The sequence below is a fragment of the Nicotiana sylvestris genome, chromosome 11 (genome assembly GCF_000393655.2).
Source record: "Nicotiana sylvestris chromosome 11, ASM39365v2, whole genome shotgun sequence".
NCBI classification, from domain to species: domain Eukaryota; kingdom Viridiplantae; phylum Streptophyta; class Magnoliopsida; order Solanales; family Solanaceae; genus Nicotiana; species Nicotiana sylvestris.
In genome coordinates, this window is record NC_091067.1 from 46,660,560 (window position 1) to 46,680,226 (window position 19,667).

The 19,667-nt window shown below is 39.9% G+C and overlaps 1 protein-coding gene across 1 annotated transcript; it reads right to left on the bottom strand.

Annotated features, from left to right (window-relative positions):
- Positions 1–3,264: 3,264 nt before the first annotated feature.
- On the bottom strand, positions 3,265–6,492 carry LOC104243854 (pentatricopeptide repeat-containing protein At2g18940, chloroplastic). Its single transcript, XM_009799117.2, has one exon. It carries the CDS (start codon positions 6,335–6,337, stop codon positions 3,800–3,802), a length of 2,538 nt encoding a protein of 845 aa, XP_009797419.1. The 5' UTR covers positions 6,338–6,492; the 3' UTR covers positions 3,265–3,799.
- Between the last annotated feature and the right edge of the window lie 13,175 nt (positions 6,493–19,667).

A 19,667-nucleotide genomic window follows, 5' to 3' on the forward strand; every position in this document is an offset into this window, starting at 1 on the left:
TTCAAGGCCGGGTGGCGAATCATCGATAGTGATTGCCCCATGCAAGTCACTTAAGGAACTCTCTCCCTTCTGAAGAGCCCTACTACCGAACCCGTCGGGCACACTCGTTGTTTTTTCGTCATGGCAGGAAATCTCTTCCGCCCCCGATGACTTAGGGACTTTGCTCGGAGTAACTTCCGAGATCCCTTCGGTCCGAGGATGAGTCTCCTCGTCCATCACCGACCCAGTTAACTTAGAAGCCTCGACGCTTCCCCTCTTTTGACACACTAGCTCACAACTGGCGTCCTCCCCCTCCCCTTCCTCATCTCATAGCTTTTGGGCTACATCGGCACACAGAGCTGCAGAGTCGTCCTTCAGCTTACGAGCCCTACTCTTCTTAGGCTTCGGGGTGGCGGAAGGCCCCTTCTCCTTTTCTTGTCCTTGGCCGGTTTGGGAACCACCTCTTCCCCGGGGGGGGGCGGCCTCAATTCAGCGACGTCTCCGAGGACTACGTAAAAGGGACTCAGGTATATGTAAAAGGAAATGTTACAGAAAAAGACAACGAAAGCATACAGGGTAAACTTACCATGGTTTTTAGCCTCCTATCTACCCCTTGCCAAGTCACGCCAGCAGCGCTCGGCATGGGAGAAAGTTGCAGCCAGCTTCCGAACCCAGTCTTCAAGGTCGGGGACCACGTGAGGCATCTAGGCAATTGCTGCATAACAGGTGAAAATGTTACACAATGCAAAACATAAAGCACAAAGATTAATGGCTAACACTTACGTTTGGGGTTCCACTTCTCGGGGAACTACAACTTCTCCTCGGGGATGAGGTCGCAGGTCCCTACCCGCACGAACCTGCTTATTCAACCTCGGTCCTTGTCCTCGTCGATGCTTGCAAAAAAGGACTTTGTTGATCAGCGTTGAAGCTTGATTAATCCTCGATAAATTTTTGGTCGATACAGCCATATAAGGTGGCTGAGGATGAATTCCAATCCCTTGGCCTTACCAGAGAAGAAGCGGAGCATAATCACTATGCGCCAGAACGAGAAATGCACCTGGCCGAGAGTAACCTGGTACACCTTGCAAAATTCGACGATGACTGGGTCAAGAGGACCCAGTGTGAAGGGGTAAGTGTAAACACTTAGAGACCTCTCCACGTGAGTTGTGATGCTTTCTTCACGGGGGGATCTGTACCACGACCTCGGGGCCCTAGTTGCAGTCTTCTTTCACGGCTTCGAGTTGTTTAGCCATTATCGAGCAAATATACCTTCATACGTGTTAATACCGTCCAGAGACCGATGAAGGGTTCTCAACTTTGAAGTCGTTTTTTAGGACACAAGGGCCTGGAACAATCTCGTGAAGGGCCGGCTCCACCGGCATTTTGTTACCGGCCGGCCAAGAAGAAGAAGAAGAGGTTTTCTCCTTTTGAGGGACGGTTTTGGAGGTTTTCGCCATTGGTTCAGATGGGATGAAGCGGAAAGATGTGGAGTTTGGTGTTTTGGCCCTAAAAGATCGAATCAACAGGCGGTGGAAGAGAAGAAATGGAGAGAGGAAGAAACTTAGAGAAATTGGTGAAGATGAAAGTAAAGTTTTGATTCAAATATTTATAGGTTCACGACGATGGTTAGGTGGTGCTAGTGGCCGACCGTCACTGACAAGCATTTAATATTTTGGGGAACCGAACCGACGGGATGTTTCAGACACCTTGAGCGCTTACATCACGGGGATGATATCATTAGCGGGGCTTCCAGAAAATCGAGACTCAAGTCGTTTCTTATCATTTTATTCTTAAAAGCGAGGGGACTATCTGTATACGGTGAAAATCGGAGCTACCCGATTTTGTTCTTCGATGGGAAAAGCGATACCACGCCGGAAGGCCAGGACACTGAGCTCGGGGTCGAAGCTCCTTTCCAATGTCGAGGTCGATATCATTTACCGATGTTATAAGAAGGCATGCTTCGAGATGATACCGTTATGATTCATTAACGGAAAGAGCGTGATACCCGCAATGGGCCGGATATCACGGCGTAAATTTCGGAATGGATTGATCTTCAGCGGTTAGACAACTGTCAAATATGATTTCCTACTGTAATTAGAAGTGTACCTTATTTAGGACTCCCCTATTATATAAAGGGGGATCCCATTCATTTGTAGGATAATGTTCACTGATAAGAAAATATACGTTCATCACTTTCTTGCTTACTGTTCATCAGAGTTGCCTTATAATTTGCTATTCTTACAATCCACCTCGAGACTGTCATAGTTCGAGGTCGAGATTTGGCTTGCATATTGGTTTGACTTATTTCACTCTCTAATTTATCTATTTAGTTCCTTGTTTATCAATTGGTATTTGATAATATCGCATATCCTTAAAATCACAATATAAGTTTAATTGTTATTCGAATTCTAGGGTAAGTAATATGTTTTGAAAACTCATGTCCAAACACATTTTCATCTTCAAACCAAACTTCACCCAAATCAAATTTTTCAAAATAAATTTGGAAATCTATGGCGAAACGCTAGCTAAGATTAAGCAAACCGGAAGAGATAAGGATTTTATATTCGAAGACAGAGATCCGAATCCAAAGGTCCAGTATTTTCCGTACATTTACTTTGCATCATTCGCAAAAGGCAGAAGTAGAACTGCATGTCCAACTAGTCGGATAGTAGCCTACTTATCTAAGCAGTCTACCTTGTTCATAAGTATAAGGATTTACGTATTAAAATAATACAGAAATAACACTGTCAACTAAACGTTCAATCGTTCATAACTTTTATTCTCAATATTGAAAACTCTCTTTTACCATTTTCATGGCGACAATACATTCTGGTTCTGTCCGCAAATCACCTTCCTTAGTGTTTATAATTAATTAACGCTTGCACAAACGATATTAATTTTCTATAAATAACATTCATCAAGCAAGCTTATTGAAATATCGTGTACTCTAGCAATGAATTTCAACGATTAAATCAAAAGCTTCATTGGTTTTTTTTTTTTTTTTTGGTTAATTCCTTTTTACTCTTTAATAGCTGGATACTTTGAATTGTATAACGCAATTATGGGATGATATTCAATCGTTCTTTTTACTTATAAGCACGTTTTGCGGATGTGCTTGAAGTATTTGCAGCATGAGTAGCTTAATTGGAAGAAAATATATACTGGTACTTGTTACCAGCCAAATGCCATAGATGAGAAATTCGCAAGATTAATTGTTACTAAAGCAAATTGGAGACCTTAAAATTGAATGAACAAAGAATGTTGCAAAGCATATACAAAGCAGTCTATCAGAAGCAATACAATGACATTTATTATATCCATGTGAAAGTGAAACTACAAATGGTACAAAAAGAAAGCTGCAATATTCAATTTCAGGTTCTTAACCCTATATCTCTTACAAAATCCAAGTCATCCTGAGAACTTGGTCTAGTGCCAGCTTGTAGAAACTTGCAGTGACACCTCAATTGTATAGCAAAGTACTTTATACACAGAGCTGTCGATGATGGAACAATCATAACGTTGTAGTTCTTTCGTTCATATCTATGTTGGGAGTCTCTATAAAGCAAGTTAAAACTTAGGATGAGAAAAGGAGATCATCGTGTGTTATCTTGGGTTGCCCTTCCCATCAAATTGTTGCAACTTCAGTGGTTGATAGCTAAAGGAAGGGAGGGAATAGAAGCAAAATAACGAGTTAAGGAAGTTTTCGGACTTTCCTCAGTTCTTCCCTCTCTCTCTCTCTCTTCCAATCTTCAATGGAAGTTTACCAATAAACTTGGACCTCAATTTATTAAAGAGTGAGGTAGCACAGGGAATTATTAAGTCATGACTCCACATTTCCCCTAACTCGAGAAGCAAATCTTTGTAAGGATTCTTCATCAAAAGTGGTATCTTTTTCCCTAATATTCAACACAAAGTCCATAGCTTCTTGGTATCTTTTTGCTTTACAGTAACCATCAACAATAGTCTTATATGTTAGCTCATTTGGTCTGCACTCGTGCTGGATCATATAACTGATCAATTCACTTACCTCGGAGAACATTCCTCGAGCTGCAAATCCAGCAACAAATGTATTATATGTAACAATGCAAGGTCGAATTCCCTTATCCGTCATCTGGGAGAAAATTCTTACAGCCTCCTCCATACGACCTTGTCTGCAGAATGCTTTAATGACAGTGTTATATGATACAAGGTCTGGCTTTCCTCCAGTCTTCTGCAGTCGATTAAGGAGTTCCTCAGCTTTCCAACATTCACCAGCTCTAGCATACATATCCATTAAACTATTATATGTAACAAGATCTGGCTGCAGACCATTCTCCCTAATTAAATGCAGCATCTCGTGAGCACGTTCATACATCTTGTTCCTTGCAAATATGGAAAGCATGGAGTTAAATATGACCAAATCTGGCCTGTATCCATTTTTCTGTAATTCCTGAAATGCTCTCTCCATACCCATGAGAGATCTACACTTGAAATTTGCAAGAATGAGGGTTCTCAAAAGCATCCAACTAGGAAAGATATGACCATCATAAATTTCCTTTGCGATTCTCTCCACACCTCTCACGTTCCCTCCTTTGGAATAGCAATGGAGCATCAAAGAGTAAGTAGTTTCACTGGGCTTAAAGCCTTTACTTTTCATGTCTGAGAAAACAGATTCAGCTGCTCTCCAATCACCTCGACGAGCAAGGGCATTAAGAAGCGCGTTGTATGTTGTGACACATGGAGTAAATCCTGCTTCAATCATCTCATCATACATCTTTGCAGCATTAAAATCAGAATCACACCTGCCATAAGCACGGATCAAAGTATTAAATGTGTCTCTATCAGGCTCGAAACCGCAGCTTTTCATCTCATGGAAAACGCGATTTACATATTTTTGCATTCCGCTATTTCCACACATCGCAAGCATTGTGTTCCAAGTAATTCGGTTTGGGGCACAGCCATTTAATTTCATATCAGATATCATATCCATCATCTCTTCTACTCGAGATTTCTTTCCCAGCATCCCAAGGATTGCATTATATGTACAAACATTAGGAACACAACCTGATTGTTTCATTTGCTTGAAAAAGCTCAAGGCCTGATCCTCCTTCCCTGCCTTACCATAGGCATCTATTACTGTAGTATAAGTAATAGCATTTGGCATTACACCCTTTTGTGACATTGTGCCTATAAGAGCAGCTCCTTCTTCGAGGAAGCCAGCTCTCACATAAGCTGCCACCAGCTCGTTATAGGTCACTGAATCAGGAGGGCAATTATTCTCCTCCATTTCTTTCAGTACGCTCAAAGCTTCTGAGTACATTCCAGCCTTACCAAACACTTGGAGTAAAGCATTGTAAGCAACCGTTCCCGGAACATAACCCTTTTTCTTCAACCCATCAAAAAACTCTTTTGCTTCCTCCAACAACCCTTCCCTTCCACAAGCAGTTATCACCGTGCTACAAGTGAACTCGTCAAATTCAAGCCCGTTACTCCTCATTTCATCTAAAAGCACTAAAATATTGTTCCAAGACCTACTCTTTTTACCATAAACATCTAACATAACATTGTAAGTAACCAAGGTGGGAGATAAACCTTTCTCCTTCACATATTCAAACAATGCAATTGCCTTGTCATACTTCCCAATACGCGAATAAGCATGTAGAACAGTCGTCCACGCTCGAACATCAAGCGAGTAATCCTCAAATGGAATAACATCAAACAGTTTTGAAGTCACCAAATGCTGATTTTCCCTACCCAAAACCTTCACCATAAATTCAATAACTTGACTATCTAGCTTATCATTTTCAACATGTAAATTCAAGACAACCCATTCAAACAACAGAATGGCACTATCCCATTTACCTAAAACATCTAACCCCTTTAAAAGACTCATCAAATCAACTTCAAGCAACTCAAATTTTACAGAATCAAAGAATGAGCTCAAATTACAAAGAGGGCATTCAAGAATTGAATCAATCATTAACTTACAGTTAAGAGGGAGAAAATCAAGCGAACCATCATCATCCTCCCCAAAAGATTCCAACTTTGGAACAGTAACCCTCATATTCTCCAAAAGGGTATCATCATTTTCTTGATTTTCCAAAGAAATAGGAAGAGAAGACAAATGGGTATTTCCAATTCTTGAAAATTTAATAGTTCTTGGAGGATTTTTAGAGGAAACATGAAGGAGCTGTTGGAGAAGAGAATCAAGAGGGAAAGAAGTAGAAGAAGGGGGATGTTGTTGTTGCTGTTGTTTGAGAGGTGGAAGAGGGGAAATGGATGTGGGATTCAATTTGAGGCGCTGGTTTGGAGGTAAAGGTGTTGGCCTTGTGGATTGGACTGGCAAGATTGGTCTATTTGGGTAAAGAGAACCTTCCATGGCTGCAAGATAGAGAATTCTGCTGCTGCTATTCTCAATTCATGTTTTACAGCACATTAGTTGATGATAGACTCAGAGAGAGAGAGAGGAGGAGAGGGAAGCTATCTATGAGGGATAGCGGATTCTACCACACCCACACACTGACTTCAATGTTAAGTTGGGGTTTTACTGGGATGCTTCCAAGAATGAATTTTGGAGTGGAAATTGTCTCCCATTTTTTATTTTCGGGAGTCAATTAAAATTAGTTTTAAAAGCTTATTGTGCAAACACCAAAAAGCTTATTTTGTTGGAATGACAACATATAGCCACTCTAAAGGATAGTTATTTAGGAATTAGCTAATATATTTTAAATTTTTATTTTTCATTTAAATTTTGTAGAATACTAAGATTTTTAGTTCAAATTTTCAGGACAAAATAGTAACGGCTAATTGTAACGACCCGGCAGGTCGTTTTGAGTATCGTAGCCACGTTCCCCCATTTATTACTTATTCTGTGTTTGTTTGTTGTTATGTGACTTGCCGGGTTGGTTGGTTTGGTTTCGGAGATGTTTCTAGGGCTGGGCATATATCGGGTATAACCGATAGCTCGAACCGATAAAATGCTATTGTATTATCGATATCGGGTTATTGGGTAAATAGTTCGATAACGGTTTAATATTTTTTTTATTATTGGGTTATTGGTTCGGGTCTTGGTTTGCCCAATTTTATTAACGGTTTAACTGATAACCCAATAATCTTTAACAAAATTATAATTTTACCCACTATGTATATAAAGCCACGTTATTGCTTCATTCTCTCAATTCTCTCGGCAGTTACTCTTCATCTTCAGACCTTACTCCTTAGAGTACGTTTTAAACTTTTCTGAATTTCTCATCTTAATTCTTCAGTTAGGATTTAGTTTTAGACTTTAAAGAATTAAAGTTTAGATTTTTAGTTTTTCTATTTGTTTCTTTTGTTGCACTGATTCTTTAGTATTTATAAGATTAGGATTCTATTATTTTCCTGTGAGTTATGCTCGCCCGCAGTGAGATAGTTAGTAAGATTAGATTATTGAATATCTTATTCCTTACTCCTATTAACTTATAACTTTGAAAATTGAGATCATCATTGGAAATTTCAAATGCAAAGAAAGTATTCTTTTCTAAAGTTGAAATTTAATCTCTCTTTTCTCAAGAGCAAAATTTTAGTTTCTTTATCTTAACATTATGATCACGATTTCTATAATAAAAACATAATTTTTTTGGATATATATTATTCTTATCGGGTAAATCGATAACCGAACGGATAAAGATCGATAACCGATTAATTGATACCCGATAGCTGATATCTTATTGGTTTGGTTATCAGTTTAGCATATTTATAAACCGATATGACGAACCGATAACATTCACAACCGAACCGAACCGACCGATGCCCACCCCTAGATGTTTCAGAATGAGTTGGGACATTTAGTCCCAAGGTTGGAAGTCTAAGTTGAAAGAGTTGACTAGATGTTGACTTATGTGTAAATGACTCTGGAATGAAGTTTTGATGGATGATTTTGGACTTAGAAGTGTATCCGGATATTGATTTGGAGGTCCGTAGATGATTTTGGTTTGAATAGGCGAAAGTTGGAAAAGTAAAAGTTTAGAGAGTTAAGAAGTTTGACAGAGAGTTGAATTTGTGGTTACTTTGCTCGAATTTTGGTTTCAGAAGTTGGAATAGGCCTGTTGTGTCATTTTATGACTTGTGTGCAAAATTTGAGGTCAATCGGAGTTGATTTGATAGGTTTCGACATCGATTGTAGAAGTTGGAAATTCATTAGCTTCATTACGGCATAAATTGGGGTGCGATTCGTATTTTTGATATTGTTTGATGTGATTTAAGGCATCGACTAAGTTCATATAATGTTTTAGGAGTTGTTGGTATATTTGTTGAGGTCTCGGGGGCTCGGGTGTATTTCGGATCAAGTTCGGACTCATTTTGGACTTTGTTGGATTGCTAATATCTGTGCTTCTGTTTCCTTTTTCGTGACCACGTAGAGTCTTTTCTGGCAGCTGGGCACTTGTTCTATGTGTTCGTGATATAGTGGACGCGATCGCGGAGTTCTCAGATTCTGTGTTATGCGAACGCGAGTGTATGAACGCGTCCGCGAAGAAGGTAGGTGAGGTATGGGATTAAGAGGCGTTGTTCTTCGCGGTCGCAAGAGTAGGACCGCGATCACCTAGGTATGAAAGTTGGGTCACCTCGTTCGCGAGGTTGAGGGTGCGTTCGCGAAGAAGGATTTTTGGCCACTGAGGATTTTGTTCTTCGCGATCGTGTGGAGTTATCCGTGATCGCGATGTGTAATCACTGGGCAGATTATTAAAATATCAAAATCAAGGGTTTGAACCCATTTCTCATATTTTGATCTAGAGACCTCAGATTTGGGCGATTCTTGAAGAGATTTTCAAGGAATTGATTGGGGTAAGTGATTCTAACTCAGATTTGGTTAATATACATGAATCTATCATTCTTTTTACCATGTAAATAGTGTTTTGGGTTGGAAAAATTGGAAAAAATTGTAGAAACTTCTTAGACTTTAATTTGAGGATTTAAAGGTCGAGTTGAGATTGGAGTTAGGTAATTTTGGTATGGTTAGACTCGTTCTTGAATGGATGTTCGGATTTTGTTAATTGTCGGATTCTAAGACGTAGGCCCGGGATTGACTTTTTGACTTTTGTTAAAGAATCTAGATTTATCATATGGAATTGATTCCTATAGCTGGTGTTGATTGTATTGAGTTGTTTGTGGCTAGATTCGAGTCGTTCAGAGGCTGATTTGCGAGGAAAGGACTTGTTGGAGTAGAGGTTTGCGTGGTTTGAGGTAAGTAACACTTATAGAATTGATACTGAAGAATCCCCGAACTACGTGTTATGTGGTTGGTATTGAGGTGACGCACATGCTAATGACGGGCATGTGGGCGTGCACCATGGTAATTGTGACCCGGTTGCTTCCATGGTACTGTGTAGTTATCAAATGTTGTTGCTATTCATGAGACTTCTGCTTGTTAGAGTAATTGAGCTTCAATCCATGTTAGAAATTATGCTTAGACTATATGCTTGTTCTGTTGGGAACCACGGAGGTCACTTCTGCTGTTGAATTATTTGCTTAAATTACAATTATGTACTCAGTCGCATCTATCATTTGCATATCATATCTCAGTCTCTGTTGCCATTTATTGTTACATCATATTATCATTGTTCGGGCTGATTGTCATGAGATTTGTGAGCCCGAGAGACTGGAGAGATTGAGGACTAAGTGAGGCAGAGGGACTGACTATGAGTGATACTTATAGGATCAGGTTGCATGCCGTAACATGCTTTATTGATTCATGTCATGATTGGCTTATATTAGCGCTTGGGAAAGATCCGCCCCTCTAGAGTCTGACATACCAGTAGTGAGCGTAGGTACCTACCGAGACAGGTGCCGAGTGATTGAGAGTGATGAGTAATTGAGAGTGTTGAGTGATTGGGAGTACCGAGTGATTGAGTGTGCTGAGTGAGGATGAATACTTCGAGAGTATGAGTATATGACTTTATCATTGTGTTGCATTACAGTTGACATGCATATTTGACAGGTAGATATCAAGATATAACATACCCATATTAGTCATACTCGGCATATTTTATCTGTGTTGAGCTCAGACTGTTAAATACCTGAAAGCATGTCTATAATTCTGAATTGTCTACAAATTGATTATGAGATTTTCTCTGAGTTACTACTGCCATTTTCCTGACATATCTACGTTGTTATTATCTGGATTTGGACTGTACCTTTCTGAGCTCGTCAATGCTTTCAGCCCAAAGTTAATCCTGCTACTTATTGAGTACATTGAGTCGGTTGTACTCATACTACACTTTGCACTTTGTGTGCAGATCCAGGTACTTTTGGGCACGGCGGTTGCTAGATTTGGAGCATCATCTGTTTGGAGACTTTTGAGGTAGCTGCTTTGACGTCCGCAGACCTCAACTTTTCTTCTTTTAGTTATTTAGCATTGTTCTATCTTTCTAGACAGTTTTATTAGTAGTTTGACTGTGTTGACATCTTATAGTTCATGTACTCAGTGACACCTAGATTTTGGGGTATTTGCATTGAGTCGCAGTATTTTCTTGTCGGTTATTTATGAGAATTTGTCACTGTTAAACCCGTTTCATCTTGTTTTCAATTTAAAAATACGTGGTTATCTGTGGTTGTCGGGTTGCCTAGTGTTGTGATAGGCGCCATCACGACATATTGAGTTTTGGGTCGTGACAAGTTGGTATCAGAGCCTAGGTTACATATGTCTCACGAGTCATGAGCAGGTTTAGTAGAGTCTTGCGGATCGGTAGGGAGACGTCTATAATTATCTTCGAGGGGCTACCGAACCATTAGTAAAACTTCATTTTCTTGTATTCCTGTCATGCGGATTTGTTGATTAAGGAAACTAAGCTTCTGCTATTCTATTCTCTTATAGATGGTGAGGACAAGTGTTACCGGATAGGGTGGATGGCCACCAGTACCACCAGCTAGGGCCACGAGAGCCCGAGGTCGCAGTAGAGGCCGAGGTGCAGCTGTACAACAGCCAGAGCAGTACCTGTGGAGCTACCAGTTGCTCTAGCTCAGGAGAAGATCCCATATGTGGTTGAGCCAGTGGGACCAGCTCAGGCACCAATTGTACGCATTGTGATTCCAGGCCTTCAGGAGGCTTTGGCCCAAATATTGACTGTATGCACTAGCCTTACTCAGGCAGTTTCAGTTCAGGCTGCACCAGTCACTTCTCATGCCGGGGGAGGCCCAGGTGGGTCCCTCTATGAGTAACGAGGAGCAAAAGAGGCTAGAGAGGTTTGGGAGGCTCTGGCCTCCATCATTCAGTGGGGCTGAGTCTGAGGATGCTCAGGACTTCTTAGACATGTGCCAACAGATTCTTCTCACTGCAGGTATTCTGGAGACTAGTGGAGTCTCATTTACTACTTTTCAACTATTGGGGGCAGCCTTTAGATGATGGGAGGGCTATGAGTTGAGCAGGCTAGCCGGTGTTGCATAACTTATATGGCACGAGTTCTCCGTTCTCTTCTTGAAGAAGCTTGTGCCATAGACCCACCGGGAGGAGTTGCATATGCAATTTGAGTAGCTATGGCAGAAGAGTATGTTCGTGACCCAGTATGAGATAAGATTTTTAGAGTTGGCCCGTCATGGGATCTGGTTGGTTGCCGAAGTGAGGGAGAGGATTAGGAGGTTCATTGATGGCCTCAATTATGTACTGTGCTTTGTCATGACTCGAAAGATTACATCAGGTGCTAGGTTCGACGAGGTGGTTGATATTATTAGGAAGCTAGAGCAGGTCCGTTGGCTGGAGCGTGAGGAAAGGGAGGCCAAGAGGCATCATGGTTTGGATGGTTTCAGTGGTGTTCCTTCTGGAGGGTAGTCCCATCACAGCAGGGGTCGTCCTTATAAACTCGATTAGATGGCTTGTTTGGTTCATCGTGGTGCATTAATTAGCCATGGTGCATACAATGCTCGTCCGAGTCAGACATCTCCCAGTGCCCTCCCTACTAAGACTGTCAGTTCAGGATTCATCTGTGCCAGGTTCTTCTAGTAGTTATTCTGGTTCTTGGGGTCCGATTTAGTCTCTACCACCATCACGGAGTTGCTTTGAGTGCGGGGAGTTTGGGCATATATGGAGGTAGTGTCCCCATAGTTTTGGAGGTCCAGTTTAGCAGAGGGTTCAGGTTATGACTTTTGTACCAATTACTTCACCACTCGCCCAGCCAACTCGAGGTGGGGCTCAGGCAGCTAAAGGCTGCCCTAGAGAGGGAGGCCGATCATATGGCTGTCGGGCTCGATGCTATGCTATCCCTGCCAGGCCAGAGGCTATTGCTTCAGCCATAGTGATAACATGTATTGTCTCAGTATGCCACATAGATGCTTCTATATTATTTGACCCTGGTTCAACTTATTCATATGTATCATCATATTTTTCTCATTATCTAGATATACCCCATAAGTAGTTAGTTTAGCTTGTTCATGTATCTACGCTGGTGGGTGATTCTATTGTTGTGGACCGTGTGTATCAGTCATGTGTGGTAACTATTGGGGGATTGGAGACTGGAGTTGATCTCTTATTACTTATTATGGTTGATTTTGATGTGATTCGGGGTATGGATTGGTTGCCCCTATGTCATGCTATTCTGGATTGTCACACTAAGACCGTGACATTGGCGATGTTGGGGTTATGTAGTATTAAGTGGACAGGTTCTCTAGACTATGTTTCTAGTAGGGGGATTTCATATCTAAAGGATCAACGGATGGTTGGGAAGGGGTGCTTGTCAAATTTGGCTTTTGTGAGGGATGTTGGTGCTGATACTCCTACTATTGACTCTGTTCCGGTAGTGCAAGACTTTTCATATGTGTTTCCTGCAAACTTGTCAAGCATGCCACCCGATAGGGATATTGATTTTGGTATTGACTTGGTGTCGGGCACTCAGCCCATTTCTATTCCTCCGTATCGTATGACACCAGTAGAGTCGAAGGAATTAAAAGAGTAGCTTCAGGAGCTTCTTGATAAGGGGTTCATTAGGCCTAGTGTGTCATCTTGGGGTTGGACAAATTCTATTTTGAATAAGAAGGATGGTACTGTGAGGATGTGCATTGACTATAGGTAGTTGAACAAAGTTACAATTAAGAACAAGTATAATTTGCCGTGCATTAGACTTATTTGGCCAGCTTCAGCGAGCTAGAGTGTTCTCTAAGATTGATTTGAGGTTTGGGTATCACCAGTTGAAGATTCAGGACTTGGATATTCTGAAGATGGCATTTAGGACCCGCTGTGGTCAATATGAGTTCCTTGTGATATCTTTTCGACTGACCAATGCCCCAGCAGCATTCATGCATCTGATGAACAGTGTGTTCCAGCCATATCTTGATTCATTTGTCATACTATTTATTGATGATATCCTAGTGTACTCACATATCTAGGAGGAGGATGTACAACATCTTAGGATTGTACTACATAGGTTGAGGGAGGAGAAGCTTTATGCCAAGTTCAAAGTGTGAGTTTTGGCTCAGTTTGGTGGCGTTCTTGGGTCACGTGGTGTCTAGTGAGGGAATTAAGGTAGATCCGAAGAAGATTGAGGCGGTTTAGAGTTGGCCCAAACCATCTTCACCTATTAAGATTCAGAGTTTTCTCTACTTGGCTGGATATTATTGTCACTTCGTGGAGGGTTTGTCGTCCATTGCAGCGCCTTTGACTAGGTTGACCCAGAAGGGTGCTCCAGTCAGGTGATCGTATGCATGTGAGGAGAGCTTTCATAAGATCAAGACTACTTTGACCACAGCTCCAGTTCTAGTTTGCCTTTAGCATTGGGTTCTTAAAGTGTATTGTGATGCTTCTCGGATTGGTATTGGGTGTCTTGATACAGGAGGGTACAATGATTGCTTATGCTTTATGTCAGTTGAAGCCTCATGATAAGAACTACCCCGTTCATGATTTAGAGTTGGCAGCCATCGTTCATGCATTGAAGATTTGGAGGCATTAGCTCTACAATGTGTCTTATAAGGTATTTACAGATCATCGGAGTATTCAACACTTGTTCGAATAAAAGGATCTAAATTTGAGGCAGCGAAGATGGTTGGATCTACTAAAGGATTATGATATTACCATTTTATATCATCCCGGGAAGGCCAATGTAGTAGCCGATGCCTTGTGTAGAAAGGCGGTGAGTATGGGTAGCCTAGCATTTATTCCTATTGGTGAGAGACTGCTTGCATCAGATGTTCAGGCCTTGGCCAATCAGTTCGTGAGGTTAGATGTTTTGGAGCCTATTCAGATTCTAGTTTGTGTGGTTTCTCGGTCTTCCTTATATAATCGCATCAGAGAGTGTCTGACGACCCCTATTTGCTTGTCCTTAAGGATACGGTTCACTACGTTGATGCTAAGGAGGTTTCTATTGGGGATGATGGGTTGTTGCAGATGCAGGGTCGGATTTGTGTACCCAATGTGGATAGGCTACGTGAGTTGATTCTTGAGGAGACCCACAGTTTGCGATATTCTATTCATCTGGGTGCCGCAAAGATGTACTAGGACTTGAGGCAGCACTATTGGTGGAGGAGGATGTAGAAAGATATAGTGAAGTTTGTAGCTCGGTGCTTGAATTGTCAGGAGGTGAAGTACGAGCATCAGAGGCCGGACGGTTTGCTTAAGAGGCTTGACATTCCTGAGTGGAAATGAGAGCGCATCACCACAGAATTCATAGTTGGGCTCCCATGGACTTTGAAGAAGTTCGATGCTATTTGGGTGATTGTGGACCGGTTGATTATATTCGCGCATTTCATTCCAATTTTGACTACCTATTCTTCGGAGCGGTTGGCTGAGATCTATATCCGCGAGATTATTCGCCTTCACGATGTGCCAGTGTCCATTATTTCATATCGGGACATGCAGTTCACATCGCAGTTTTGGAGAGCAGTTCAGCGAGAGTTAGGCACACGGGTTGAGTTGAGTACATCATTCCACCCTAAGACAATATTTATATTTACCCTATTTAACTATATATCACTAATTACCAAAATTAATTATATCCTTCTTATATATTATATATATTCCGGCTAAGGAGACTGCTTTGAGCTGTTTGTTGCCTTTTAAAATCCCTGATCTACACACATCAATAGTATTTTCTGTTTCTAAAAAATGCACAAATCACGTATATAAGAGACAACATAATTATTTAAGCAACTTTAGCATTTGATTAAACAACTAATTGAGTTGCTTAAATAATTTACTGAGTTGCTTAAACCACATCAATAGTTGTTTAAACAAATAATTAATTTATTTAAACACCTTCTGTAGTTGTTTAAAGAAATGATCAATTTATTTAAACAACTTCAGTAGTTTTTTAAACAACTAATTGAGTTATTTAAGAAACTATTGAGTTGCTTAAATAATTGGTTTAGTTGTTTAAGCAAGTGGGTGGATTGGATGAGTGATGTGGTAAGATGAATATCTTTAGGCGTGTGTATCGGTTATTAGGTGCGCATATCAGTTACAACCTATTAAATGCCCTATTATTAAGGAACTCAATTATCATTAATTTTTATGTAATCAATATATTTATATATTAAAATTTAATTAACCTCTCTAGTAGAATTAAATAATTTTATAGTATAATATAGCTAGGTAAATTTATTTTGATTTTAAAGTAGTGTCCATTTTGTGGGCAAAAGGAGGAATTATGGGACCAAGAATTTCATGTAGAATTTGCTACAGATTCTTCAGTTATTTTTTTCATTCGTGACTTGCCTTTAACTTCATTGTCTTTTCTTTTTGTCTATGCATAAGGACAAAATTGCTCTAGTCCTATTGGATTTGGTATAAAAATATCCTCCGCTCACCTACTGAGCTAAAAATATCCTTATTATTTTTAATAAAGCTTTTACCTCTATGCTCTAATGCACCAACTGGTATCATAAACAAACAAAAAACCCATAGATTTCGCACAAATACATATGCACTCCACTAAGAGAGAAACATGAGAGGGCGACTCTAGAGGGATGTATCCTTATCCACAGGCCAAACATGAACGTAAATAAACACGCTCTAACTAATACCTCAATAGGAGCGTAAATCCACACACCCTAACTAAATACCTCAAAATAGGAACATAAATCCACATGCTCTAACTGATACTCCAAAATAAGAACGTGAATCCATACATCCTATTATCTAACGGCATACAAGAGTCTCAAATAAATAATGGGATCAAGTATATATGCGAACAAAGTGCATATAAGAAGCATCATATGACTATGCAATTTCTACCATTTAAGACAAGTAGATGAAAGTCATTGTAACGAACCGATCAATCGTTTTGTATATTATAGCCTCGTTCCCCTATTTATTTCCTTTTCTATGTTTATTTATGGTTATGTGACTTTCCGGGATGGTTGGATTGGTTTCGAGAAAGTTTCGGGGTGAATTGGGACACTTAGTTCCAAAGTTGGAAGCTTAAGTTGAAAGAGTTGACCGGAGTTTCGCTTGTGTGTAGAAGAATCCGGAATAGAGTTTTGAAGGTTCCAATAGCTTCATATTGGTGATTTTGACTTAGGCGTATGTTTGTATGTTGATGCGGAGATCCGTAGGTTGATTTGATGCTTTTTGGCGAAAGTAGAAAGTTGAAGGTTGAGAGATTTGACTGAGACTTGACTTTGTGGATATCGAGTTTAGATTTTGGTTTCGGGAGTTGGAATAGATCCGTTGTGTCATTTGGGACTAGTGTGCAAAATTTGAGATCATTCAGAATTGAATTGATATGGTTCGGCATGAGTTTTAGAAGTTGAAAGTTCATTTGTTTCATTAAGCTTGAATTAGGTTGTGATCCGTGGTTTTAATTTTTTTGTTTGGTTTTAGAGCTCGAGTAGGTTCATATTATGTTTAGAAATTGGTTGGTGTGATTGGATAAGATCCTGGGGCCTCGTGTATGTTTCAGATGGGTTACAGACCATTTCTCTATGTTTTGGATTGCTGTCAGTTGGTGTCTGGTTTCCTTCTTCACAATCGCGTAGCTCTATCTGGTGGTAGGTGGGATTTATGCATCGCGTTCGTGAACAAAGGGATGTGTTCGCAAAGCTTGAGGGAGGTTGTGCGTCGCGAACGCGAGCGGGAAGCCGCATTTGCACAAAAGGAAGGTAAGGATGAGGGGTGGCACGCATTTGTTCATCGCAGTCGCGAGGCACTGGACTGTGATCGGGTATCTTTGAGTGAATAGTCATCACGTCCGCAACTCCCGTGTTGGCTTCGTGTAAGAGGTTCTGGCACCTGGGCGATTTTTTCTTTGCAATCGCGAAGCTATTTATACGATCGCGATGTATAGCACCTGAGTAGATTATATAGTACTCTATTTAGAGGGTTTGAGTTATTATATCACATTTTGAGTTAGAGAGTTCGGTTTTGGGCGATTTTGGAGGGATTTTTCATGATTTGGATCACAGTAAGTGTTTTGTACTCTAATTTGTCCATTATTCATGATTCTATCTTTATTTTTATCATTAAATTAGTGATTTGAATTGGAGAAATTATGAATTTTTGTAATAACTTTCCTAAAGTATAAAATTAGGATTTGAAGGTCGATTTGTGGTCGGAATTAGATGATTTTGGTATGATTGGAGACATATCGGAATGGGTGTTCGAAATTTGTTAGTTTGACCAGGTTCCGCGGTGCAAGCCCAGGATTGACTTTTTGAGTTGACTTTTTGATTTTTATTAATGATTGTATCTTTATTATCTAGAATTGATTCCTATGGCTTTTATTTATGATATTATGTTATTTTTGCTAGATACGAGCCGTTCGAAGTTGGATCTACGCGTGAAGGGCTTATTAGTGGATAAAGTTTGCTTGTTTGAGGTAAATATCTTAACTAACTTTGTGTAGAGGAGACTACCCATTAGGATTTGGATTGATTGTACTATTTGAATTACGTGGAAAATGTGTACACGAGGTGATGAGTGTGTACACGGGCTTATATGTGTTATTTGACCGGTTTAGACTCTTAGGTTACTTATAAGAACTTAATTGAAGTTATTATTGTTTGTTCTATCTTGTGTTGTCAATTTTATTCTTACATGCCTTAATTGAAGTTGTTATTACATGTTCTAGTATCCAATGTCAAATTTACTCTTATATGCATTTAATTGTAGTTGTTGTTACATGCTATCCTCCTCATGGTTGAGTTGTTCTCATGCATTTAGTCGTAGTTATTACTTCATGTTTACTCTTTCATTGTTAAGCTTATGCTATGTACCTTGATTGGAAGTTGTCATTTCACGGGAATACCTTTATTGTTGAGTTATTAAGGTTGTAGTTGTGAAAGTTATTAACATGGTTGAAGTGTTGATTGTACATCCTTCCTTGTTGAATTGTTTCTCATTCATTTTGTTATTATTGGGATTCTTGTACATATTATGATTAAGCTTGTGGGCTATGTGTGGTGGTAACATTGTTATTGTTGATTTGGTAAGATTGTGGCATATGCGCACATGTGGTGCGAGTTGATTATTGTGTTGTGATATTGATATGCACGCAGTGGTATAAAGGTGGTATTGAAATGCATGTAGTAGTATAAGGTGGAATTTATACGCGTGTTGCTAGTAAGGGAATTACTTGAATCCACGCGGTAAGATAAGGGGACTAAAACACGTGTAGCTATTTCGGAAAACATATTTTTAAAATAAATGCAAGGCTCACACGGTGATATAGGGAAGATTGTGATTTGTGACTTGTGAAATGAGAATATAAGATGTGGTACCTCGGTTGTGATTATTGTTGTACATTCTATGTTCAAAAGGCTTGTTGATTTGGATGATTATTATCTTTGTTGATTTGAACGATTATTATCTTTCTTTCATTGTTTTACTTGTATTTTTACGGTACTTAATCACTTGTTGTTCCTATCATATGTTGACTCTTTGTTGCTCTTTATTGCCTTAATTTTCGTTTTTAGCCTTTTATCATTCTACTATTCTATTGTCATTTATTTATTTGCTTTCCGTCATTAAATTATGTTAACATTCTATTCACGTTTCTATGTCTAGTAGGCGTCATGACAAGGCCCCGTCACCCCTATACCGACGTTAGGATTGGTACTTAATACGTACCGTTATGGTATACTCATGCTACACTTATGCACATTTTTGTGTAGATCCAGGTACTTATATTCATACCGGACGCTAGTGATTTGGCCGGATATTTGGAGACTTCAAGGTATACCTTCTTGACTCAGTTTCACCTACTTTGGGAATTTATATGACTATTGTTCCATTTTTGTTTTATGGTGTTAGTTATTAGTTTAATTTAATACTTTAGTCATTATTTATATTAAATTATGATTGTGTGTTAGGCTTACCTAGTCTTAGAGACTAGGTGCCCTCACAACATCCTAAGATGGGGATTTGGGGTCGTGACAAGTTGGTATCAGTGCTCTAGGTTCATAGGTGCTACGAGTCATAAGCAAGTTTAGTAGAGTCTTGCATATTGGTTCAGAGACGTCTGTACTTATTTTCGAGAGGCTACAAAACCATTAGGAAATTTCACTTCTTTAATTCCTTATCGTGCAGATTTGTTAATCTCAAAATATGAACCTTTGACATTTTATTCTCTCACAGATGGTGAGGACACACACTATTAGATCAGATGATCAGACACCTACTCCCCCTAGTAGAGCCATGAGAGGCCGAGGTTGAGACCGAGGAGGGGCACGTGCCACAACTAGAGCACCTGTATGAGCAGCGACTGAGGAGCAACCAGTACCTCTAACAGACTTCAGGAGACCCTAGCACACTT